The following is a 26,112-nucleotide window of genomic DNA, read 5'->3' on the forward strand; positions in this document are numbered from 1 at the left end:
ACTCTACCCTGAGATCCAAGCAAGCCCAATATGTAGTTTTCCTTTGCAGTTAAGATCACCTGGCTTTATTGTTGCCAGAAAGCAACCCTAACCTTGCACTTCAGTTGGATAATTTTGCAAAACTACTTTGAACTGAAAATTACCTGTGTCATTTTCAGTTCAAATATTTGATTTCTCACCTCCAATCCCCATGTTCTGTTACCGGTGAGCAGCAAAAGGTAAAGTCAAAGCTAATCTGGCATTTCTCATTTTGCACAGCAACATACAATCAAGGAACCCCATCCCTGTGGCAGTGCAATGAAGACTCAAACTTCTTTCAGACGAGGAACATTAGCTCACACACACTCCCAAGGATTAGAACTGTTTTTGTCAAGAACAACAAAAACTGCCACACCATTAGGGCCAGCTTCTCACTTTTTAGAGGGTTTATGCCTGCTGAGTGAAGCTGGTAGTAAGAGCAGTGATTTAATGTATCATCCTAATGACTGAATGTCTCACAGTGGAGTTACAGATATAAAAGTTTCACTCTTCTTCCTCTGTGGTTCTATTTTCAAATGTTTTCTGTAATAAAATTACTGTGAGACAGCTAAATCCAAGGGCAGGCATGGAACTTGAACCCATGGCCTTCTGGCTTAGAGGTGAGACTATTCCTAACTGAGCCAAAGTGACACATACATAATATGCTTTCAAGGTTTTTAGAGAGCTCTGTCATGATTTAAAAACACTAAGTCTTTGTGGTACAAACCACAGTGCAGGAAAGAACTGGGGCTCCCTTTTTACTGCTAATTTTAGCTTATGAATTGTTTATAATCTCCTGCAGAATACATAAAACCTTATTCTGCCATAAGCTGAGAGAGAACTGCCTTTCAAAACTGATCCTTAATTATGGTGTTCCCCTGCTAGATGGGATGGAGGTAAGTTCCAAAATTGTGTCAGAGTATATGAAGTGATAAAATAAGGATGGGTGAGCTATTTTTAAACACACTTAAAGACTTTGAGGTCAAAATTCCTGAATTTATAGCCTTATGGCCATGTTAAGACTCATGGATTATTAACACCTGCATGGTGAGATTCAAATATAATTTCATTTGAAACACCCTCTGGCTTCAGAGCATGTGTTCCCTACCAGTCTGCCTGCCAAACTGGGCCCCCCCAGGGAGCCGCCTTTAAGGACAGATTACATCCCTACTGTAAATGGGCATTTAGGAGACAAATGGGATAAGATGCTTCCATTGGGTGTATTCCCTCCTCCTTTCTTTTCCCAATACATTTTGCAAATAAGGGGCCCGCCTTTCCAGATGGGCAGGAAGCAAATAGGTTAAAGAGAACATCTGAGGAGTAGCAGGCAAAAGAACATATTTGCTTCTTACTCTACCCAGCCAAGAAAGTTAATACAGTCTCAGGCCATGGTGATACTCCATTGCTGAAATTGTGTTTCACTTTGAAGGGGCAGCTGGGCACCTGCTGGAGGGACAGGATCAAGAGCTGCTGCCCAGTAAGATTTGGCCTCGTTAAATCAAAGTGATCCTGCCCTCTCCTACACTGTTTCTTCTCCACTGCAGGAAGGGGCTTAGCAACAACTCCTGAAAGACATCTCAGACCTCTTGGATAACCCAGATTTGTAATAAAATCATTGATTTGCTTATGGAAATAGGCCATGTACAGGCATCACCTAGGAAGGAACTGGCACTGGCTTTCCCCCCATAAGCTTCCCAGTGCTGCTACGTAATGGTTTTGACTCATGGCAGCATTTGGCTATGTAAAAGCTGTCGCCCTCTGTACACATACTGGTTTCCTTTCAGTAATGATCAACATACACTGCTTTGAAAAAGGAGAAAAGCAACTGATTGAGGAGAAACCAACTGCACAGACTTTTGCTGCCTTAAAGTGAAAGTGTTAACAGTTCTCAAACTCTTTTCCCCATTTTGTTGTTGACAGTCCACAGAAGTTTTAGGTGTATTTTGCTCTAGATGCCAATGAGTGGCATTAAAGGCTTTAGGGCTCTGACAACACTGCAAAATTATTTGCACCGTTTACATTCTTCGTTTTGTAACTCAGGAAAGGTTTTTGGGAAGCCATTGCATAGAGATAAGCTATTGTTTTGGAGAAGACCATACAGTAGTTAGAAATATCAAAGGAAGACGTAAAGCTCTAAAGCTGTTTTCAAGTGAGTGGATTTATTTGTCCAATTTCTGAAATTGCATTTACCTGAGGAGAAACTTGATGTTTTTCCCATTTGGATTTCCATGCAGTGATGTGTAACATAAAATACTAATGAATGGTAGATGGCTAAAGTAAAAGTAAAAACATTAGTCAAAACAAAACTCAGACCTTTTCTTGATCATGGATTTATGGAGCAATAAAACCACATAACATGCACAAAGCAAAAACCTTGGGAGAAAAAGAAGGTTCAATACAGAAAACATCTACTGAGCAGTTAAAAAAAATAAAAATCCAGTGTTCTTGATTCTGTTCTAATCCATGCACACTCATATTTCAGTCAAAAGGAGTTAGTGGAATGGGTTCTGTATTATACCTATCAGAAGACTATGATGCATTTACTTGCATTAGAGGGTCTCCCACTTGTTGCAGTGGTGAACGGATCCATGTTCCTTACTTAGACAGTGTGCAAGTATTTTATATTTTTTACAAATCCCTGGAATTAGACCATCCTATAAGCATTAAGGACTCATTCTTCCCAAACTTCCTAGTCTTAGTCTGAAAATCTTTACAACAGCAATGTGGTGAGTTCAGAGACACTTTCTTTCCTTGAGGTCAAGAGATCATTCCTACAGACACCCATTACTTACTTAAGAATTGTTGCTTTCAGGAGTTGGGCCTCATTTTGGGCCAGTTGCAGTCACTAGGAATCTTACCTCCAATATCCATCAGCATTTATTCAGACAATAACCACTTCTTTATGTTTCAAAAGTGACAAAACCAGTTTTAAAGCTTTTCCTACAGGTGCCCTCCACAAGTTTGGTTTTCAGGCACACAAAATTACCGAACTCCATTCTGCACCACAAATCATCCCTCAGGTACATCCTGTACTTCTCCATCCCACTCTGCTCCCAGCAAAGCCTCTGGCAAAATTCCCACCGAGTTAAATAGTCCTGTCCTATTCCCTCCAGTTCCTAACTAAGGTTAATTTCTTTCTTCTAAGTATAAACAGAAATCAGCAGGTAAAAAAGTTTTGTCTAATGTGGCACTAAGGCTGTGGAATTTACTCCCACGTGAGAATGGCACAATAAAGTCATTTGTTTAAAAGTAAATTGAAAACATTCCAGTCTTCTTTGGCTTACAACTACTAGCTTTAGTTTCTGCACAGCACTGTAGAATGTCTGGCATCAAAGACACTTTGTACATTATGCTGAACTTGTATTAGACACTGTTAGTGGCCCATTAATCACAGCAAACAAAGATCCCTTGCAAAAATGAAAAAGTACTGATTTTTCACATGCTCGGCATGGACTAGGAGAGGTTAACACCACAGTTTTCTGGATACTACACATTTTGAGCCATGAAGTGTTGACAAGGCATCTGAGAGGGTGCAGATTTTTCAGTTGATAATTACATGTTCCACATGAAACAATTCTTACGTGTGCCCAATTCTCTCTAAAATTAGACAGAAACTTACCTCAGTGTAAATGAGCACTATTTAAATTCAGATGCCTACAAATGCATGTGCTTCTTTACACCTACACACAGATACCATGCATGTGTGCAGGGGCAACGGTTATTGGCAAGACAATCTACAGTGATGTGAACCATGGTTCACATGAACCTTGAATGACCACAGCTGGAGAAAGTGAAGGCTTATGTGAAATACACACTAACAGAAAAATTAGCCTGAGGGAATGCGATTGCGTGTTTGGAAGTATTGGAAGAGGAATGGGAACTGAACCAGTATAAAAATGAAAAGACATAAAAAGGAAAACCAGTTAGTGGCTAAGCAAGCAGCAAAGGTAGCACAGAGGAAAGACCATGGTCTGGAGTTGCAGGGTGTATTCTAGGGTGCAAATTACTGATAACATCAAAGGAGAAAATGCTATGTTGCAGAAGTGTGAATTACTGCTTTCAGCTCCATGGCTGTCATGGGCAGTTTCTTGTCATCCAGACCAAAGCAGGGGAAAACTTGAGTCATTTGCCCTGGAGATTGCTATTTGACAAGATGATTTCCATCAGGTTTGTTAGAGCAAAGTATATTGGCTACCAAGCTTTCACAGACAAAAGTTCTTGCACCTGTCTCAGGTGAAACAAAACTTACTGTATGATTATCATTCTTTCCTAACCAGGGCAGGAGATGTGAAGGGAAGCAGTAAGGGAATAAACCGCTGCCCTCAAAAAAGACACATTATGCAGAATCTCCTATACACATATAGGCAGTCATCAGGTCCCAGTAACTCAACAGCTCCTGCTACTGCTCATGGAATGGCTGCAGAATTACAGTATGAAGGTATCAACATGGGTTTGTGGAACAGCAAATGCAGCGCCCAGAGTGATGCAAGTACGGGTTTGTTAGTTGAACCATGACTATACAAGGCTTTTGAACATGCTTCTAAAGAAACACTTTAAAAAAAAGAAAAGAATGAAGGATGGCAGAGCATGCCAGACTCAGTCAGTTAACTGATTTTCTGACTAAGAGAAACTTGACAAATCTTTGGTTCAGCAAAGTGGCACCCTAAGGAGACTGGCAATTAAGCTTATAAAGAAAAGTATTAATGAAAGAATAGTTCAGTAAAAACCTGTGTAACAGGTAAATAAATGATAACATGGGAGGAAGAACTAGCAGCCTTGAAGGATCTCACCATCAAAGTGGGCAATGGGTCAGTCTTACTGAAATAAAATAGCATGAACTTGCTAGTTAAATTTGCTTCTGCCCATAATACAACATTGTGAGGTACTGTCAACACAGTGAGGGATTGAACAGTGTCCTGGAAGACACGGATAACTTCAAGGATTGGAAAAACAGAAACAGGATGAAATAATAATTATATGCTGACAGACTAATGACAGCTACTACACTGGTCTGGGAGCTCATCAGCTAGCAATAACAAAAGAAAACAAAGCCCAAACACGGCTAACTAAGCACTAAATACTTCTAAGACACTGGTAATACATGGCCATGAAAAGACCAAATGTGTTTGTAGTCTCTGTTATGAGCAATGCATGTCCAATAGAGGGAACACCATTTTGTATGGTACTGGTGCGATCTCCAGATCACTGACAGAGAAGGCTGTGGGTCTTCTAGTGAAAGGTAACACTTTACATTTCCCTTGTTTCCAGGGCTGCTGCACTATTTCTCTAAGAGTCAAGTGAAACTGCATTGCCAGAACAAGCAGATTTTATCACAACAGCACTGAAACTGTTTTTCAGCCTGCACAGGGTAGAGCACTGCAGTCGTTGAGAGCCCTAGACAGCTAAATTGAAATAGCTCTGCATCTTATATGAACTATATGGCTCTCTTCCTTCCTCCCTCCCCCACAAGGTTCTTGTCCATGTTTCAAGCCATAGTCCCCTGCTTCTGAGCTGGAAGTGGCTCTGTATCCGCTCTCCCATTAAGCTGGGAAATATATTTGGGAGGAAAGAGCACAGATACTTGGTTAGTGGTCTCAAGAAACTCCCATGTACACATTGATCAACCCAAAGCTGCTTCTGCTGCTTACTGGGCCTGGGAAAAGAGGAATGTGGGCTTTGGAAAAAGCTTCTCCTTAAGAAGCCACTGGGCACTGCGACTGCCATTTGACCATTTTCTTCAGTGGGAGCTGCAGGAGTATTCCATGTTCACAGGCCTGTGCAAAGCTATTTAGGGAGCCTGGTGACACTAGAGAAGTGGTGTAAAGAAACAATTCCTGCTCTTCCAAGCATGATTTTCCTATTTCTGTATCAGTCCTCTGAATCCTCACCTTCTACAGATTTTCATGTAGGAGGAGACTTCCATAAAGCATGTTCAGAATCAGGAGGAGCAAATGAAAAGTCATTTTAATGTCAGTACAGTGAGCTGGTCTCACTTGTCACCTCTGTCAGGCTTCCAGAAGCCTTCATCCAACTTGGCAAGAGGGGATGACCCCTGCATGAGAAAAGCAGGCAGCTGAAAAGGCAGGTAAACAGCTGACTAAAGATCTTGATGCTCTGATTATCATGTGGGCTGCTGGTTATAGCTTCCACATAATGGAGAAGGGAAGGAAAAACTTTATCTGAAACCCTAAAATTAACAATTAAATTGATAGGAGCAAGTTGGACTGCACCCTTGGTACTAAGTATCACACCTGAGACAACCATTGTGTCAGTGACTAGTCTCATCTAATGGAAGGTTGCTTCAGAATTACTGAAAGATCAAATGACATATTTGAGAATTTGATACTCCAGTTAAATATCCATATCCACCTAGTGAAAACTTTTGGGGTGTTTATCAGAACAGGAATGGTAGAAGGGGCTGAAAGGGAGGTGAACTCTTTAAAATAGAATCTATTTTCTGGCTACCATCCTTTCATAAAAGGAAGAAAAAAAACACCAAACCAACTTCGGTTTAAATTACAGGCATGCAGACAAGCTCTCTCAGCCCCAGAAATTCATCCTACATGTTGATTAATAGTCAAACTATTAGACCTTTAGCATGAAAAATAGGCTAGGCTTCAACTGAAGGTTGCCTGTAGCTAATGATGCAGTGGAATGAACATTTTCATTCCAGCTAAACCATTCCTGTTCCTGTAAAAATAAAGAAATCCAGTCTTGGGTTACGAAAAAGACCTGAAGAACTCTGCATAATTCTTGGCTGAAAATAATACCAGGCATTTTAACAAATCTGTATATACAGGATATGTTACCTGTGAAGTCAAACATACATATAATTGCATACATGTACATGCAGAGTATAAATATCTGAAGTGAGGTCAGGGAGTGGAAGAGAAGTTGGTGACTGTATCTGAGAATTTCACATGTATAAGTGCATTACAGATTTACTTAGATTTTAACATAGCTCCTTCTCAGGCTACAGAAAATTAAAATGTAATAAAAGCACCAGAAGGAAGTGCAGCAGGCTGTATAGCATCTGCCTGGCAAGGCTGCCTGACATCAGCAGGACTTGCCTGGAGATCTCCCTGTGGTTCAGCCCCTGGCGCCATCAGTTGGGCTTGAAAGCAAAAGCAGTGGAAGGAGGTAATTAAAAGTGACTGCACCACTCCGCTGGCAAAAGAGTCCACTGCAGCCACCGAAAGAGGGCAAGAAAGGATTCAGGGGTATGTAATATAGGGATTGTGTCTCTCCAGCTTTAGTGATTTCCATTATGGAAGCACAACACTTTACAGCTTTTAACTTTTACGCCTCTGAAGTCAAATATCAACTTTTTGTTTGATTTCAGCACATAAAATGCAAACTCCAGTTCGGCCAATGTCAACAGCTCATTCACCCTAAGCCACAAGTAAGGTGCAGGGTATAAAAAGCAACACAAGGTAGAAAGCTGAAAAGTGGAATTACACACAAATAGTGACTGCCACCAGAGATTCTGCTGGCTAGACCAGCGATTTTCAAGACTATGAAACTCAGAGAGGGTGTGGGGGAAGGCCACGAGTTTCAAACCATCCTGCTGGCTGCAGGAACAACTATTAAAAGAAATTAAGAAAAAAGTCAGACCCCAGAAGAAGCAGAAGACAGCATGTTCCAACTCCAACCAGCTGAAGGAAAGTTTATATAAAAACAATCACTTGGTTAGTGACTCATAAGGAAAGAATCCCTAAGCTTTCTTCAGGGAAACCCCAGTAAATAACATGTCTAAAAACACATGAAGATGGTGTTGTCTGTTCCGTTACGATACTCAGTCCACATGATAAAACCTTTGGCAGCAGAACAACCTACTGAGCACAGTTCTCTTTGGGAAACCCAAAAAACAGTAAGCACTGCCACGGCTGCTTGCAAAGTCTGCCTCATATTCCAGTTCTTGTATGACATGTCTAATACAAACTGGGAAGAACCGTGATTTTGTTACATCATTGGAGAGTGCTTCTCTGTTGACTACATACAGTCATACTCTCAGGATATATAAAGCCTGGATTTCAATACATTTTGCGTCTTTTATAACTACATGTTACGGATTTAAATATCCTGCTGTACTACGCCCAACGAAACTGAACGAAAAGCTTGCTGCATGCACAGCCTCTCTGGAATGTTATCAGACACAGCAGGCTGTGCAGAAATAGTATTCTATCCAAAGAAGGGATGGATATAACCTGAAATATAAAACTTTGGCTATAAGTGTTATTTTTCTTTAATTCCTTTTTTTTTTTTTTTTATTTTAGGTCAGCACAGGATTTGGAAGCGTGTTGTGTATCTTTAAGCGTATCTTCCAGCAAAGAGACTTTAAACTCAGTAAAGTAAGATCATAAAAACAAGAAAAATTACAGTGCTTTCCAAACAAATGACCTGATCTGAACACCGTGACGCCTGAACTTGGACTGACTAAAAAACTCTACTGTTGGAGATTCCAGGTAGGAATATTAACAAACACATTCTGTGTCAAGCAGAGCTTACGTTCTGCAGCAAAGCCGCTTAGTTTTTGCAGATGTCCAGGAGGACAGAGTGGAAACTTGGTAGCAACTTACTAGTAATTTTACCTTGCTCTCTAGTAAGTTTTTAGCTTGTTAAGTGTGAATGTGGACATTTTAATTTGCACTGGAAATCCCCCCTGCCCGAAGTTACTCCTTTTCATACTGAATACAATGCGTTTTAGTTTGTGCTGCTCCCTGTATTTTCAGCTGCTGTAGATCCATAGCAGACTCCAGAAATTTTCCAGGATATGGCCAGAAAGTTGTCACAAAACAACCCGACAGTTGGAAGCACTGAAGAGTCATTCCCAAGCGATTGTGGAGTTACCATAGTAAAGCAGTGTTTTTACCAAAATTCTCAGCAACAAAAGCAGTAAGCATCACTGATATTTGACCTCTAATTTTCCATTGTCAGTGGGGGTTGAATTTGGAAGGAACAGAGTAGTTGTGACAAACTTTCAGGTATTTGCCTATCTGTAAACTGTTAGATAGCTTAGTGCTCCTCTATATATGATAAAATATATTTTATAAAAAGCTATGAAAGAGCAGCCTATAGGCCACCAGTACTGAAGGAGCAAGAGTTTCTTCCAGACAAAAAAGCAGCTGCAAGTAAGATACGAGTGACTGCTTTAAAACAGGAGCATCATTTAGGTCAAGTAAACCATTCCCACACCCGAAATGGAAGACTTAACTAGAAAAAAACGTAGGCAGGAATGACTTGGCCTGAAAACCCACCAACCCACAAAAGAGGAACAGACAACGCTGGGAAGTGCTGCATCCTTTTATCTTTCATGGAATGGCAATGTTCCTGGGCCTTACCAGGGAAAAGGTGTGTCTGTGTTGCCCATAGACAATTACCTAAGAACCTGGCCCTCAGGACAGCTGGGCTTCTGCTTCCAAGGACCCACTGTCTATGAAAGTGACAGTGAAGTAGTCTACAGTCAGGAGATCCAGACTTGGAAGTAATCACAGATTATTCTAGACACAGACCCATAGAAGTACATGCAATTCCCCAGTGGATCCTATCAGAAAAGATCTGACTTTTGATGGGAAAATGTTGATACTTGTATACACTAAAGGAAGCCCATTAAGCATACCTGAGAAACAGACATACATACTCTGTCAAAGGCAAAATCCTCTGAAACAAAAAGATGGAGAACTTCATAGACATGCTTACATCTTACACAGGTTACAAGGATTCCTGATTTTAAATCACTCAAACAACTGACCCAACAAAACCACTTGAGCAAATTTTCAGTCATACTCTAACCTGAGATGCTTTCACCACGTAAGGACAGACATTCAAAGAACTACTATTAAAGATTAACTGAAAAGAATCTGGTAAATAAGCAGGAGAATTAATCACCACGTTCTTAAAAGATAGGCATATCAAAATGATACGATATCAAAAAAAGATGTTAGAATGAGGTATTTTTAAAGACAAAGGATTAAGGCATCTTGCCAGTCCTGCTCCAGGACTGCCTTCTCAGGCTTGAAGAGAGAACTCCCACGAAACAAATCATGCTCCTTGTTTACAGAATTCATTAGTATCAAAATAATCCTAATCCCATGTCCTCCGCTAGTCAGAGCAGTGACATAAAGGTAATTTGCCTCAAGACCCCCTGCTTCCAGAGGCACTCAAGCCTTTAACAAAAACCACAGACAGGACACTGTTTCACAATTATCCATCAACTCTCTCACATCTTCTGTAACTGCAAGGAGAACCATGTTTTCACTCTTAAGTTTGTAAAATGGGATCCTAGTCCATGACTGCAGCTTCTAGACAAATAGTATCTATTCACAGTATTAAAAACAGCTGCTGGAAAGGCATCATGCTGCGGCTTACAAAAGAAACTGTACAAATAAGATGGAACTAAATAAAAGAAATATGACATGGGGCAGAAATCACAGCCTCAATCAGACAATGCCAGGACTAACTCTAGGAACGGACTCTGTTTTAGCAGAACACTAATCAGACTACAGAAAGCATGGAAAAGAACAACAGTCCCCTAAATACAACACTAAGGACAGCACTCCCCTAAATACAACACTAAGGACAGCACAGCCACCCACAACAGGTGAAATTCTAAATCTGTGTAAGTTGATGCCATTGATTTTACCATGCCCATCTTCCACTCTTTCCATGACCTAGACTAGTTGCAATTAAACCATTTCTGAGCATATGCATTTACTCATCAGGTTAAGAGGCATGTGCTGCAGAGTAGTATATAACAAAGAGCACAAGTTCAATTTAAAAGAGAAAGAATGTAAAGGAAACAGGGTAAGGACACTTGTTTCTCAGCTGCAGGAACAAGGATTTTAGGAACAAGGGTATAAAAGCTCCTCTTTCACCTACCAGTGCAAAGAATTGCACTTATCAAAACAGCCATAGCAAGCTCTTCCTAGTGTGAAATACCAATTCTCCAAAACTGTCACACTCAATATATTGTGTCATATAATACAACAAACAGGGAACAACAAGGACAAGGAAGGTATCAGTCAATGAAAGGCCACAATGGAGCTGGGAAACAGCTGGGACAGGAGCTGAGGAGTGATCACAGAATAGGAACACATGACATCATGGAAGGAGTTACATGAGTCAAGAACGCAGCTCCAGAATGGAGGATTTTACCTGCAGAACATGGGGCTTGAGTCTGACTTGTGTTATGGAAAGTAATCATAAAACCACCTCCACAAAAAGAGGTAGGTACGAAAGGTTAAAGAAGTCCAGGATGAACTATGTATCAGATTAGACATTGCATATATTGGGTTTTGCCCAAAATGGAGTCAGGGAAAACAGCATTCAGTTTCTCCTGATCATCTTGTTTTCCCTTGTAAATGAGAAAAAAGAAGTATCTGGTCATTTGCCAACTGCCCTCCACCCTCATGTCCAATGACTACATTTTCTGTTATACTGTAAATGCTATGGAAGGGTGAGTCTGCTGACAGTTTTGGCAGAAAAAAAAAAAAATCTGTCAAATTTTTATTTACTCCCAATTACTTCTCAGGAGTAGATTTTTGTGCAGTTACTGATTTGGAAGACAAGGAATGTATTTTAGGATTGTCCTAAAGCCTTGTGACACTTGTGAGTTTCCCCTTCTATTCGATGCTCCTCATGGATGACCACACACTGTGCACTAAAGGGGCAATGAGGTCTTTCTGGCTGCAGCTGTTCTGAGAACTGGAGACACAAGGACTCCAGCCTGGAGTCCAAAAGACCTTTGCGACAGAGGTTGGTGCAGCACAGTCCAGAAACACCTTTCTCTCCACCAGCCAAATCAGTGCTCATTGACCAGGGCTGGCAAAGCATCCTTCAAGGTTTGACACCTTTATTGTCTTCCCCAAGTCAAATCTCACTATATGCCCAGAATAGGGCTGACACTTACATTCTATAATCTGAAACTTCACCACCAGAGTTTTCATGTTTCTCTAGAGCTTCAATGAAATCCTTCATCAGAGTGGAAGTGGGGCAAAAATGAGCTGTGCCATAAAGAACGAAGAATTTAAAAATATTTTCAATATGCAGATGCCTGCCAAAAGCTCAGGAAAGAGCCCCCCCCGGATACATTACAGGAATTAATAAAAAAAAAAGTTTGCTTGCTTCTAAATTTCCTGGAGTTTGCTTAATGTCAGCAGTCCCATTTAACAGCAGAAGTATAAAACCCTGTGACAGCTATTGAACCCCCGACCTCTGATAGGCAGTTACCAGCTTTGTGGGGACTGGTTTTGAAATCATTCAGTCCGTCAGCCTGTGTCTTGTTACAGTCAGTGCAACTGATGCAATACTATGAATCTCTTTTTCCCCTGTACATGTTTAACTCTCTCCTGCCAGCAATTCTTTTACTCATACAAGAATATAAACCAGGGCTGCTCTGTTTCTTGGGGAACATTCAGGGAACAAGGTTGCATCTAGTTTAGTTTGAACTAGTAAGTATTTAGGAGAACAAGAAGATAGTTCTTATCTGAAATGTGTTTTCATATCCTTGAAACAGTGAAGCAACAAGAAAGGACTGAAAAACAGCCTGCCATTTCCTTTGCTCCCTGTGTTTTGGACTGCTTTTGACCCAGCATATGTGAGCATGCACACTCGCTTGGTCTGCTCTTTTGCACTGTGACTTCATTGTAAAATTCAATTCATCTGTTCAAAGCAACAACTGAAACACTGTCTATAAAATCATGGCATTTTTCCACTTAAAAATAAATAAATAAATAAATTAACACTTCATTTAAAAGTTATTTTTAAACCTAGTTGGCCTGAAGCCAATTTCAGACAAAACTGGAATGGATTCTTCTTTTCCTAGAATTCAATGCCTTCCTTTTCTAAAATACATTAGTAAAAAAAAAATAAAATGTAAAACCACTGAATGCACAGCTTACACTTCTTTCTACACCATTTTACACTCTGACATATAGGTAGAGTTTGCTTTTCAACATACTACTATGCAACAAACCCAGTTTTTGTTATGAGTCTTTACTTTTTCTAGTTTAGGAACTTAAGTTGAACACAGACTTCAGCAATCCCAGAGCTGAACCACTTTCAGTTTGAATTTGCCCGGGCACTTGCAGGGCATCATCACACTGGCTGAGTCAGAGTTTATGTCTGGAGGGGTGATTGAAGACCCCTCAGAAACATGGCCGAATTTGAAAAAGAACACATCAGAGCCTTATTACAATGCAGAGAAAGATACATATGGCTTCTGGCACTATATTTGTGTATTTACATGTCAATAGCCAAGCATGAAATAGATGAACTGTGAGCACTGTTGTTATATATGTAGGTAGAACGAGTATCACTAAGTTCCCATTTTCCAGGACCATCTCAAGAGCCAGGAGGACATCTGGTCTTCTTAATGAAGTAGCTGATCTGGAATCTGGGCTTAGTAAAACTATCCCGCTCAAATAAAAAGTGAGGGGAAAAAAAAGTAAAATAAAAAGAAAAAGAAAAAAAGACAGACTTGAATCTAAGCAATTAATATGTCACCAAGAAGTATTTTAAGGAATAACAGGCAAACTGACCTGGCAGAGAGAGTATTTTCCTCCTCCTTTCAAAGGGAATCCTATTTTCTCAAGAGAAAATTCAAACTAAATTACACTAACTGGACTTATATTCAGTGAATGTTCACACGCACAGTATTATCTGTGACAAATTCATTGAGATATGAATACAGGATTTATATACTTCAATTCTATGTGTTTTGTAAAGGGTATCAGCAAGTGCAGTAATGCAAAATAATTAAAAGGTAAGAGCTCTGTAGTCACGTTATCCACAAAAAAAGTAATCAGATTTTTATTTTCCAAGTTGAATTTTCTCAAGTCTGAGCTCAACATTAAAGTGTTTTATTCTTCAAATTAAGCAGAAATAATTGGCTAGCTCAGGGTTAAGGATGCAAAGAAAAAAGATTATTTTTTAGTATTACAAAGCGTCACTTCTTTTTAGTATCTACGGATTCTGAATCAAAATTTCATGAGAACACAGCATCTATCTTATCTTTTAACCTAACAATGTTGGACACATCCTGAAGATAGGCTTCATGAGGATGTTAGAGGTTTTGCTATTGTTTTCAAATAGCAGGCTCTGGAGGGCTGTTTTGGGGGGATTTTTTTGGCTTTTTTTGGCTTTTTTTTGTTTTTTTAATGAGTATGATGAAGATGCACAGGGGAGGAAGCAAATTCACAGTGGGCGATTAAGACAGTCAGAAGCATTCAGTTCCCCTGTCTTCAGTACCTGGACTGAAAGTACAATGCGCTGTGCAATGTTCCACCACTTTTCCTCTGCACAAGGCTGAGGAGTGGAGTTCAGTTTTCATCTTAGTAAGATGCGGCCTGCCAGCATATGCTTGCCGAATGACATAGGTCATCATTACCTCATTCTACAGGACCCTTTTACAGATTTTATCCAACAAAGCTTTTGAAGATATATTTATCTTTAACTATGTGAAAAAACGTCATGTTAACGATTGTGCAACAATAAAAAGTAAAAATAAAATGATTAGTAGCCCACTGATGATTATAAACCCTCTTCAATTCCTTTCCTCCACATTTTCTTAGGAACTCATTACTCCAATGTTTATTTTTATTTTTGTAAATCTGAGAATGCAAAACTAAAGGCAGAGGTATAAAAGGAGCCACAGTCTGAATGGGTGGGTACAGGATCTCGACTGATGGCTTGGCTTCACGAGCGAAGATATGGAAAGGGCTTTAACCACGGTTACTACAAGCACAATGACCGAGGGCAAGTGGGATATGCAAATCTGGGAAAAAGGGTGCTGAGGCAATCAGGAAGTGTCCGATCACGACTCTCAACTCCTGAGCTAACTCGAGCTCCCCATGCGCTGGTCCGCCCACATGCAGCGTTGGATCTGGCAGCTTCCCATGCACGTTGTCACCTACCGTTTTGACCCTCGCTCATCTATACAGACAAGTGAGAGTAAGCCCTTCCAGCCTGCACAGTGGACTTTTTAGGTGAAGTGCAGCTTGCGCAGAACTGGCCCCACCCTTTAAACCTGAGGTTTAACTGGCATGGCCTAGTTAGCTAGGACGATGTCAGCTAGGTCATAGGTTTTGTAAGAGTGTCCTTCTCTTTGATGGAAGACCATACAAGGCCAGACGAGATCCATCAGCCCGGGTTTGAAGATAGGAGTTTTCCTTCTCCTATGAGGAAGGCCTGACTTCGCTAACGAAGATCCGGGAAGAGCTTTAGCCATGCATTCTGGACAAGACTGTCATCTCCTGGGTCAGTCACAAGCAACAGTGATGCAATAGCACAACAAGCGTCTATACAGGATCTTAACATATCTGCATATGACATGATCCCCAGTATGAATGCCACACTGGGCATTACTAGAAGGAGGTTTACAGCTCTACTAGTAATCAAGCGAATCTGGACCAGGACAGTAAAGAAGGGTCATGCAGCTTTGCAGCATAAAGCTGCATAAGAAGATTTGAGAAACCGTCATCACCCCCAGTCTGCACTTCCTGTCTTCCCCCAATCCCTTCTCAAAAACTCTCTTGTCCGCCTTCAGGTTTACCCATTTAATTTTTCATGCCACTAGGTGCAGAAATCTCAAGATGTTTGTGGGATTTGAGCCCCTGCAGGCAGCTGCAGGTTAATTCTACCTGTCTAACTAGGGTAATGTAGCCTCCAGAATCCAGCATGAATAACCTGTGTGAAAGAGAATGAGGGGACACAGAAGAAGACACAAGAATCCTTACAAGGAACTGTGTCCAAGAGAAAGACCAGGATGTTTTGCTGGAAATTTTTTTTGGAGTTACCTTCTGAATGATAGCCCAGGCCAGAGGAAGAACACAACTGAACCTACAGCAAGAATTGCCCTTTGCTCAGAGTGAAAGGAGAGCTAACAGCTCCACAAGTCCTCATATCTCACAGGTTTCTCCTGTATTTGCTTATGGATGTCCTCCCTTATGCTAGCAACTAATTCTATGTCAGATGCTACTGGTCCTGACCTCCGCAGGGTACTGCATAGGTCAGGACTCGAGAACAGAGCTGGTCCATGCAGCTCCTGAACTCCAGACTCTGTTTCTGCTAGCCCCAATAGCTCCTTGGTGCCTCATCTATTCCCCACTTCCCTTGACAGAGCATCTACAGTCTAATCTCTCTCCTATGGAGACTAGAACATCATCCACTACAGCAGCAAAGTCTTAAGTCATTATATTGTAAATAAACATTATAAACATTACCGTGATGTAAAGTTCCCCTCCCTTTCCATCAGTACACCACTTCTCTGAACCTGAGCTGGGCTACTCAGTCCCAGCTACTACAGAGACAGTAGAACTCAAAACCTGGTTAAAAACACAAGAACTAAAAGAAGACAAAATTCCTCAACCTTCATAACACCTAAAACCCACCTGGGCCTTTCCCAAATGCTTCAGACTCACAGTGAGATGGTACAGATAATACTTCAGGGGCTACTTTCAACATTTGCTGTTAAACATCTTTTGATGCTCCAGATACATAAATACATCTTCTTAAGGGTTAATGTACCAAAACAGGAAGGGGGAAAGAGGGGGGGAGGGGAAGCACAAAAGCTGTATAACTTCTTTCCGTGGTATGACAAATTCTCTCTGCATCATATTCCAAAGTGTGAAATGTGCAATTTCCATTCTTAAGCTCAGTAAAAATGGCATAAAAAAAGTACTAACCCTGGTTGATTATTAGTTTATCAGATCAACATCAGCAAAACTGTCTTTTAATGTGCTGCTTACTTTCAAAAAACCTCCACCATGCATATTTCAGTTCTCCCTCTCCACACCCCACACCCTTCTGTTGCTGTCCAGCTGGAACACATCAAGGGTCTAGAAGCCAAGTCAAATGTTGACCCCACCCTCCTCCATCCATTTTCAGGCACCTTCAAAGCCAGTACACTGATCTAGTTCAGCTTAGCCAACAACGCCAGCAAATCTGTTATTTAAGACTTTAGTGCTCGCTTTTTATAACTGCCCATTAATACAAGCTTTGATGTATGGTCAAAAAATCCAGCTGTAATGAGTTTCATCAGACTGTAGTAACCTTTCCTCAGAAGGTCTTTATTACTATACCTTCATAATATTTGGTCCCAATACTGTTTTATAGTATCATTCTTACTGAACTGCCTTAAAAAACAACACTCAGCGACATTTAATGCATCTTGTTCCCCAAAATTAAAGCAAAGAGCCATTAATAGTTTTGTAGAAGACACTTTTGCACCCACATTTTTAATAGGAGTTTGCTGTTACCAGCATCAGGCAATAGTTGCGTGAACCAGAAGATAAACAAATTTTTCTGACAAAAGACTCAAGAGAAGATACAAAAGGATTTTGTAAAAGGACAAACAACTTACTTTGCTGTTCCCCTTTGCAGGATGCAGCAAGGAGGAAAGAGGGGGGAAAAGAAATGTTAGATACATTAATTTTACATGCATTCAGTCTAACTTGTACAATTCTGGAAATAGCTCAAACCAAATGAGGAACTGACTCAATGAACATTCCCTGAAATCTTTAGTTAGACAGCTTAGACAGCTTCCAGCGGAGCACAGGACATTTGCAAAGGATCGAAAACATTTGGTGAAGTTGTAAATTCACACTTTTTTTCCAAAATTTCCTCTCTACACAAACACTCTGATTCTACTTTTGCTTCCATTAGTGTAAAACAGGAGCAGATCCTGGGAAGTTGGTGGACACTAACACAAGGGAGAAGAAAACGAGGCCTGAAATGATCTAGGGGTGGGATGAAAGCCAGAGGGATTTTTGTGCACTGGTAATACTGAACTTCTAGTATGCAAAGCAAGCCACCAAACATGTCTGTTTAGCCTTGCATGACAGCCACTCCCTACAATGTACCAATGAATGGAAAGCTTATGATCCAATGCCTTTTAAAAACCAAATATTGAACTTCTAGATTAGTAATAAAAATAAGGAGGAGATGGCATTAGGGGACAGAGGAAAGGAATGGATGGTGCTAGCAAGGTACAGTGTGCAGATCAAGTTATGACAAACATCTGCGATTTTTTTCTGAATTGTGAGTTTTGCCACGAGCTGGCATGAACAGTGTATATTATACAGTGGGAAGCCAGCCAAAATAAACACCAGCCTACAGCTGAAAAATATAGTCTGGAAAGGTTAGTCACAAAGTTGTAGTCATTTTTTTTAAAAAGGAGGTTTTTTGGATGCATCAACCCAGCAACCCAGCAGTAAAGTCAGCTGGTAAATGGATATTCCATTTCAAAGTGAATTGGCCACAGTGTGATTCATATCAAGCAAGCTGACTTGCGTATGGGTTGAAAAAATAAAAACTCTGATTCACTGCTATCCCAGTGGCTGTCAAAGCCCACGTCCTGACAAAAGCAAATCTCCTGGGGGAAAGAGATGACTTGGCAAGCTGCAGAAGAATTCAGGGCTCACAGAGCAACACTGAGGAGTGATTAAAGATAGTTAACAAGAGAGTGAATATATAAACATGAGTGTGCGTCCCCATGTGCTCAAGACAGGCAAAATGAATTGAGGAAATAGAGAAATGGTTATTTGTTTAGGGAAAAATAAAAATTAAAGTGCAACAGCATTGGACTTAGCTTACAGGATTAAATCAGTAATAGCAACTTCACATTAGCGTCAGTTAATACTGAGCCCCATGTCCAGCGTAATCACACAATTCTAAGTAGCATTCAAACAAAAAAGAAAAACAGAAAAATTAATATTTTTAGTTGAGAGATTTGCGCCTGGTAAGAATTCAGAACAAATCTCTAATTCAGTGACAAAGTTCTACTTTCCTGCCACTGCAGAAGGAACCCAAGCTAGGGGCAACCGAGTTGGGTTTTACATCAGTGTCCTTGTATGTAAGCAGCAGAACTGTTAACGAAAGCACACAGCTTAGCTTTCAGATTCCAGGCTGCTCACACTGCTCTGGCAGTTACAGAAAGCAGGCCATTGCAGTACTCCAGGTTTACAGCACTATTAATCTATTTTTCATTTCTAAGCAGCAATTTTTCTACTTCTGGTGCCAAAGCCTTGGATACTCAAAGTTCCCAGCTGTGACATGCACATGAAAAGGAGTGAGGTCAGTCTGGGAAGGGGCTAGGGTACCTCTTTGCCTTTTTAACTCTGGGATCGCAAAGCTGTGGAGAAGCACTGAAGAAAATATAAGTTGCTGCCATTTCCTGGTGGTCTCTCTGACAAAAAAACATGGTCTCTAAGTCTTTGAAGCAGACTGAAAGACTGAGTGCATGTCTTTAAAACTATTTTATATTGTCAGAGGAAGGTGTGACACTGTGGAGTATGCACAGGACTTTAATGAAATGGTAATGGTTTTTATTTCGGTTTCACTGGAACTTCTAAGGTATCCTGGGCCTTGGAGCTTTCACTTTGTAAATCCAAAACTTTAACAGTAGACTTGCAGTGCACATTTGGACCTCTAGTCCTGCAAGAACAAAGTGCTTTGCAAGACTAGAGTAGGATCAGGCATCTTTCTTGAACAGCTTGACAGACTACTGGGTGAATGTCAAACTACAGAGGGTTTGAACAATAATATTCACTCTTTTTGTAATGTAAAGATAATTCCAGCTCAAAGAAGAACTGAATTTTGACTCCCGTCTACTTTTGTCTTTCAAGGAAGTCTCTCATCTTCTATCTAAGACTCCCTTGATAGACCATCTTTAAACAAAACCAAGAATTCTTCATAAACATATCTTGAATTCAAAATATTTTTAGGGGGAATGGAGAGACAGGAAGAGGAGTTTAGAATCCAACTAATCCATCTTGTTTAAAAATAAAATAAAAGATATATGAATATAAGCATGTCACAGAATGCACAGAGGCAGCAACAGGCTTTTTTGACATCATTATGACAACCTGAGCAAGGAAAATAAAACACAAAACAATACAGTATTTTGTCCCTAGTAATTAATTAGGTAACCTCTTGTAACTAATCCTTGTAAAATTACTTTTGATGTCTTAGGTAGGAAGTAATTTACTGACACAGGCAACATACTGGAGAGTCACCAAATTTTATATATTTTTTTAAGGTAACGTCTCAGATACCTGGTAGGCCTTCTGCTAAATTGTATTTGAACTATTCTTAAAAAAAATCAGCATTGTTATCATCATCAATGTTTATTCCTATAATAATTGGAGAATCCAGCAGTTGAAGAAGTCTCTGATTTATCTGTTAATGGTAACCTTGAAACTTGGTATGAAGAGACAAAGCTGATGGTTGTTTGCTAAATAGCAGCCGGAGAAGATACAGACAAAATTACACATGGAGGTATCACAAGAGAAATATGAGAAAGAGAAAGATGAAGACACACAAGACAGCACAAGACCCTGAACTCAAGGGACCTGGCCTTCCAATGGAAAACAAGCAGAGAGAAGAACAAATTTCATCCAAATCAAAGCGCCATTTCTAAAACCAGATTTTCCACTGAAGGAATCTAGTGGACCAGCAGACTTATTGCAGAAAGGTGCAGCATGCATTACAGAAGCTTTCAAAAGCTCAAATGGCAGGTATTTTTGCTAGTCAGCCTTGTTTCTGGATACATGTCCTCAATCACTCAGTTGATATTAAATATTAAAATAACTAAGTCCAAAAAATATGAAATGGTAGTTGGGCATATTCCATTTCCTGACTTTCTGTCTTTTATGTTAAATTAATAAAGGTTTTTATCCTGTACAATTTGCTCCACATGACAATTAGCTGAGTAAAACTGACCTTGGAAAGGTTTAGCATGCATTTCATACACAAAAAACATGCAGTAAATCAGTAAAATAAATATACATGATTGCCTGGAATGCTTCTGTCAGTTCTGTAATACAGAGCTTGAGGGAATAAACTCTTCAAAGCACATCTTTACCTTAGAAGACATTAACAGAAAGAACGAAGCTCCAGAAACCCCAAATTACTCAACTTTTACTAAACAGATCCAACAAAAAACATTTCTGATTTTGGAAGGTTTGGTGTGTTTGGGTGGTTTTTTTTTAATATTGAGGCTTGACTCACAAATTTATCTTAAAATATTTCAAAATTAGCACAGAAGAGTACAATGAAAAGGCTAGCATTTCTTGAGATATTCACAGATCCTGTGTTTTCCCAGATGATGTGATTGTTCTTTCTGACTCAAACAGAGCAGCTACTGGAAAGCTAGTGCGCTATTGAACTTACTGAGGATTTATCAGGATAGACACCGGCTCGTAGCAGAGATGCCTTCCAGCTATCCACCTCCTCTTGGGAGTCACAGGCTAGCTCAAGGAAACGGTAATCCTTGTAAACATTCCTAGAACAAAGAGCACCACATTGTAAAACTAGCATTTTAATACTCTGTATCATACACATAGCATTTTAAATTAAAAATCCTTTGGGGTCAGAAATGACTTAGTAATTGTTTTAGACAACAGAGTTTATGGGATAGGTACTTGTTTAATAATTACACGGAGTGCTTGAATGTATCTTAGCATGCTACAGCACAGCTCTGGAAATAATAATCATCTGAAAGCACCATAAAACTACTTCAAATCAATTTTCCAGCTTTTGCCAAAATGGAGCACTTCTAGGAAAACAACACTGTGGTGATGCAGAGGGCAAACACATAAGACACGTCATCAAAACTGCACGTATCACGACTGCTGCTGTAAGTAATAAATATCAAAATAATTAATAATGCGACTTTTCCCATGTTAAATACTTTCAGTGCATTATATACTTTTTTTTTTTTTTTTTAGGCATCAGTAAAAGGGGAAAGAAAACAATGATAATCAGGTATTTTAAACAAACTACACAACCCCTGATATCTGCCTTCATAGTAAAAAAAAACTGGGACACATTTGAATAACACCTCTTGTAGGTAATTCACATAATTAGATAAATATAGGGAATCACTTAATGGAAGAAAAAAGAAAGGAAGAAAAATACGTATGTAGGAAGGTGGTACTTGTAAACTCTCCAATAAACAGAACAGATTTTCCCCTTACGGTTTAGCCATTAGTTGTTGAATTCAAATTCTATGTACAGACCAGATTGTTGTAAATTTGTCAGCCAACAGTCTTTTTAGGAAAGGCCACAAGCTTAGCAGACAAAAGTTAGGAAACCACATTTTGCTAGATCTTAACATTTACACAGGAATCAATCTTCCATCACAACCAGACTGTTTTCATTCCTTAGCAAGCTATGTAGAAGGGGGAGTGGGAGTAGGGAGGGGGGGTTGATGGAGATTGCTTCACTTTCAAAGACAACAGTGACAAGGGGTCCTTTGGTTTCATTATGCAACCCCAGAGGTAACTCCTGCCACATATTTTGAGCGGGAAAAAATATGAATACACTATAGAACCAGGAAGTAAAGCTATTATTATCATTGCCTAGACAAATTTCTTTAGCATTCAGGGACTGGTGGGATTTCACTGTCACACTGCCAGAATACAACCGACTTGATGTAATTCCCACTCACAGAAGTGCATCTCCCTTACCAACAATGTCACCAGACATCTCCTAGCCTTGCTTTTTAGGGGTAGTCTGAAGCAGATAGAAAACAGGTAGAAAAATTGTAATTGAACAGTAAGCAGGCGTGCTGAGCATGAAGCAGTCATGACACCTAGTCATTAAATTATCAGCCATGAAACCACAGTATGGCAACAAGAGTATACCCACCTCTGAATAGAGGGAAATCAGGTGTTTTTAGCAGGCTTACAGATCACATTTAAAACTGAAAAGGATAAAGGACATACTCAGATTTCATTAAGTCAGTGACATAATTCTCACTCATTTCAGTGTCTACATCCGAGCAGCCAGGCACACATGTTCAGCACCAGGCCTGCACTACTCCTTGCAAGCATCTGAATCAGAGATGCCAACCATGGTGTGCATCCGTGCTGCTCAGGGCAGCACACCTATGCTTCCTTCCCAGAGAAACCAGCCTGCAAAGAGACAAAGAGGCACTAAAGGGTTGGGTCCCATAGTTCAGGCAAAGGCACCAACCGTATGAATGACTGAAAGCTGTATGGATTTTTTTACTTGATTGCAAATTTAAATTAGGACCTTTTTTTCCCTGAATCCAAATGTACTTATCCTGCCTTAAAGCAATCAATAGCGTGGATGACTTCTTCAGATGCTGTTATCTTAAACTGACAAAACCACACTTGAATTTTATTAAATTTGCAATATTGTAGAACTCTGAGTCAACATTTACTAAGCATATTTACAAAAACAACTTAATGAAAATAAAAAGGGAAGCAAAAATGAAAGTGCCAGAGGAAAAAAAACAACTTTAATTGATTCTCAGGAAAACTTCAAATGAGATAAGATTTTTAGCTATTTCAACTAAGCAGCTATAATTTTGAAGAAAGAGGAATCTGAAATGATAAAAGGGTACTCTCAGCAAAGATGACTAACCATAGAGCAAATAAAGGCTGCAAAACATAGTAACAGGGAAGTACCAAAAATCCGTACCTACAAGAGCAAAACAACATGACACCATCTTGTGAAAACACTTTTTCAGGACTGTCATATTATATATTAAACTTTTTGGTATTTTGTGACTTGGTACATTAAGCTTACTTGTACAAGAAGGGCTTTTTGCTAGCTGCTTTGAACACATAGGAGCTCATTGTCCTGCATTCCTGTCTCTGTATCAAGACCTTTCCTAGGTTATGGCTAAGCAGCTGACATCTCCAGCTTTCCAAGGCCCCCCCCTCCCTGTAGTATCTGAGAGCTCCACTATTTTAGTGTAGGAATCTTACCCCACCACCACAAATGATGTCAGTTTCAGCACAAGTGAGGAACTGAAGGACATATATACTGAACCTGGGCTTGCAGAAAGCTTACAGTAGGGTAGGTAAATGGATGCTTGCCTCACAAATCAGCTGCCTTGCTACTAGCCTCCGTTTGCCTTTCCTCCAGAAAGACTGACAGGCATAGGAACTTTACAAAGGAAAAAGCCAAAGTAACTTCTGAAAAAAGTGTGTCCTTTTTCTGTTACTAGTGGAATCTTACAAAAAGACATTAATGTGTTTTACTCATTAGGAATCCACTGGCGTCTCAAGGAAAGCTGTAAAAATGTTCTTGAAAACAATTCAGATTTTCTGGTTTGTTCTCTCTTCCACTTTTTAAAACTTCTGAAGATATCAGCACAAAACCAGTTACTACTCAATCCCCATCTACTTACTCCACATGGAATATAGTGAGATCATGTTCTCATTGTCATCTTTATGGCAGGGATATTATGCATCAAAGAGAATGATATAATGCAGGATACCCAGAAGCAGAAATATGAATACAAATCTTATTGATATTCAGGCATCTTTAACTCTTAAGGGACTGTAGTAACTAAACAGTTACAATAAATGGGAACATACCTAAAACACAATTTGCATGCAACATTTCTCTTGAATATTTAACTTTTCTGAAATGTGAACATATGAACAGGTAAGCTGTGTGCAAAGTTATATCCATATATCACATCCACCTATGCTGCTTCCTCCTGTAGGGTCTTGTAATTTAATATCCTGCATAGAACATGAAAATGTATCTATAGTGCCATTACTGGAAATTAACATAATAATACTTTTTTCCAGAGCAAAAAATGTGAAAGGTTACCATTTGTTACCTGCAGATTGTATTACACTCTAGATAAATAAACCTCAAGAACTGTATTTCATAAAAAAAACCCACAACATACTTGTTAATGAAGATGAACAGACAATTGGACTAAAAGCATAATTTCTAGTTCCAGACTTGCTCCACACTCAGGGCACACCTTCTCTATGCCAGGACCACTATTTGAAAGTCCAGCAGATACCCAGCTATAACTTTGTTTATCTTACAACCTCTTCACTTTACTATTGCCTTTGTTTCCAATGTACTGGATTCCTTTTCTCCATATATTTCAGGTCCTAAAGTGAACTTTCTAATCCAGAAATGAGCATTAAATGGCATTTCTTTAAGTCCTCCCATAATGGAAGAATCCTAACATGAAAATGCAGGAACGGAGTAAGGTATTTGGAAGTGTACAAGAGGAAACAGAGAAGCGCCAGATAAATCTGATGACTGAGCCGAGCTGTGAGTTACTGAGAATCCTGTCCCACTAGTCTTGAAGCCTGGGCTGTCAACATTGCATAAAGAAGGCTTGATTGCCTGTAAAACAGCAGAACTAAACAATCCAGGATCAACAGGTGAATAATACACAACTAAAAGTCACAGAGAAAGGACTTTCTAGTTGCCTGCTACGTGGATGCACATCTACAGCAGCTGCACATCAAAACTGCTTGCTGCCTGAACAAATTTAACTGCTGGACCTCAATATGTATAATATCTTTTGCAATTTCTTAATACTAAGATAGGGTTAAATATTTATCTGCAACAAACCTGGAAAGATTTTAAGTGCAACTCCTGTAGACACATTACAAACCCAGTGAATACACATGCATACATATTAATGCATATCCACAAATTAACCATAGCTGTAGACAGTTTTCAGGGTGAGTTGGATGTGGAACATTTAAGTAGAAGATGTACTATATATCCATATCATTTTTTTATAGAGAGAGGAAATGCAAACCAAGATTAAACGAAGATGCATTTATTCTTGCCAACATGGGAGAAGAGAGAGCAGCAATTACAGAGCAAGAATAGTAGTAAAATTTTTAGAATTATGCTTACAAGCCACTTTAATACTCCTAAGAACACAAAACCACATTTAACTTCAGCAGTCGCACTGAAACAAGTGAAGCTACTCACAGACTGAAAGAGAAAACCATCTTCTTCTACAGGGATTTCAAACAACTCTGCTTATGATCTCAAATAATTTTTGGTAAACATTTGGTCTTTTTATTAGGATGCAAGCAAATTAAAATGAACATTAGGAATCTAGAACCAAATGCAGAGGAGCCCAATTTTACTATATCATAAACAAAAAAAACCCAAACAAACAAACAAAAAGCAATTCTTGGATATTTTATTTGATTGCAGTTTAAACAATACAGTATAGGGGTTTCATAAGTAGACGCCTAAAATAAAAAAGGGAGAAAACAGAATCCAGATAGTCCATGCATAATCAGGAAAAATAATATTGGATGAAACTCTTATGCTCTCTGTTTAATC

The 26,112-nt window shown here is 39.6% G+C and overlaps 1 protein-coding gene across 6 annotated transcripts in view; it reads right to left on the reverse strand.

The window, feature by feature from the left end:
- DNM3 (dynamin 3) overlaps positions 1-26,112 on the reverse strand; it is a 178,715-nt gene that overhangs the window by 33,698 nt on the left and 118,905 nt on the right. For all 6 annotated transcript variants that reach the window (XM_061345422.1, XM_061345423.1, XM_061345421.1 and 3 more), the window contains one exon: positions 21,187-21,298. In XM_061345422.1, the coding sequence (XP_061201406.1) occupies positions 21,187-21,298 (112 nt within the window). The remainder of the gene's footprint in view (positions 1-21,186; positions 21,299-26,112) is intronic.

The sequence above is a fragment of the Neopsephotus bourkii genome, unplaced genomic scaffold, assembly GCF_033783945.1.
Source record: "Neopsephotus bourkii isolate Nb327-2 ecotype Australia unplaced genomic scaffold, CSIRO-AGI_Nbou_v1 NB_234, whole genome shotgun sequence".
NCBI lineage: Eukaryota > Metazoa > Chordata > Aves > Psittaciformes > Psittacidae > Neopsephotus > Neopsephotus bourkii.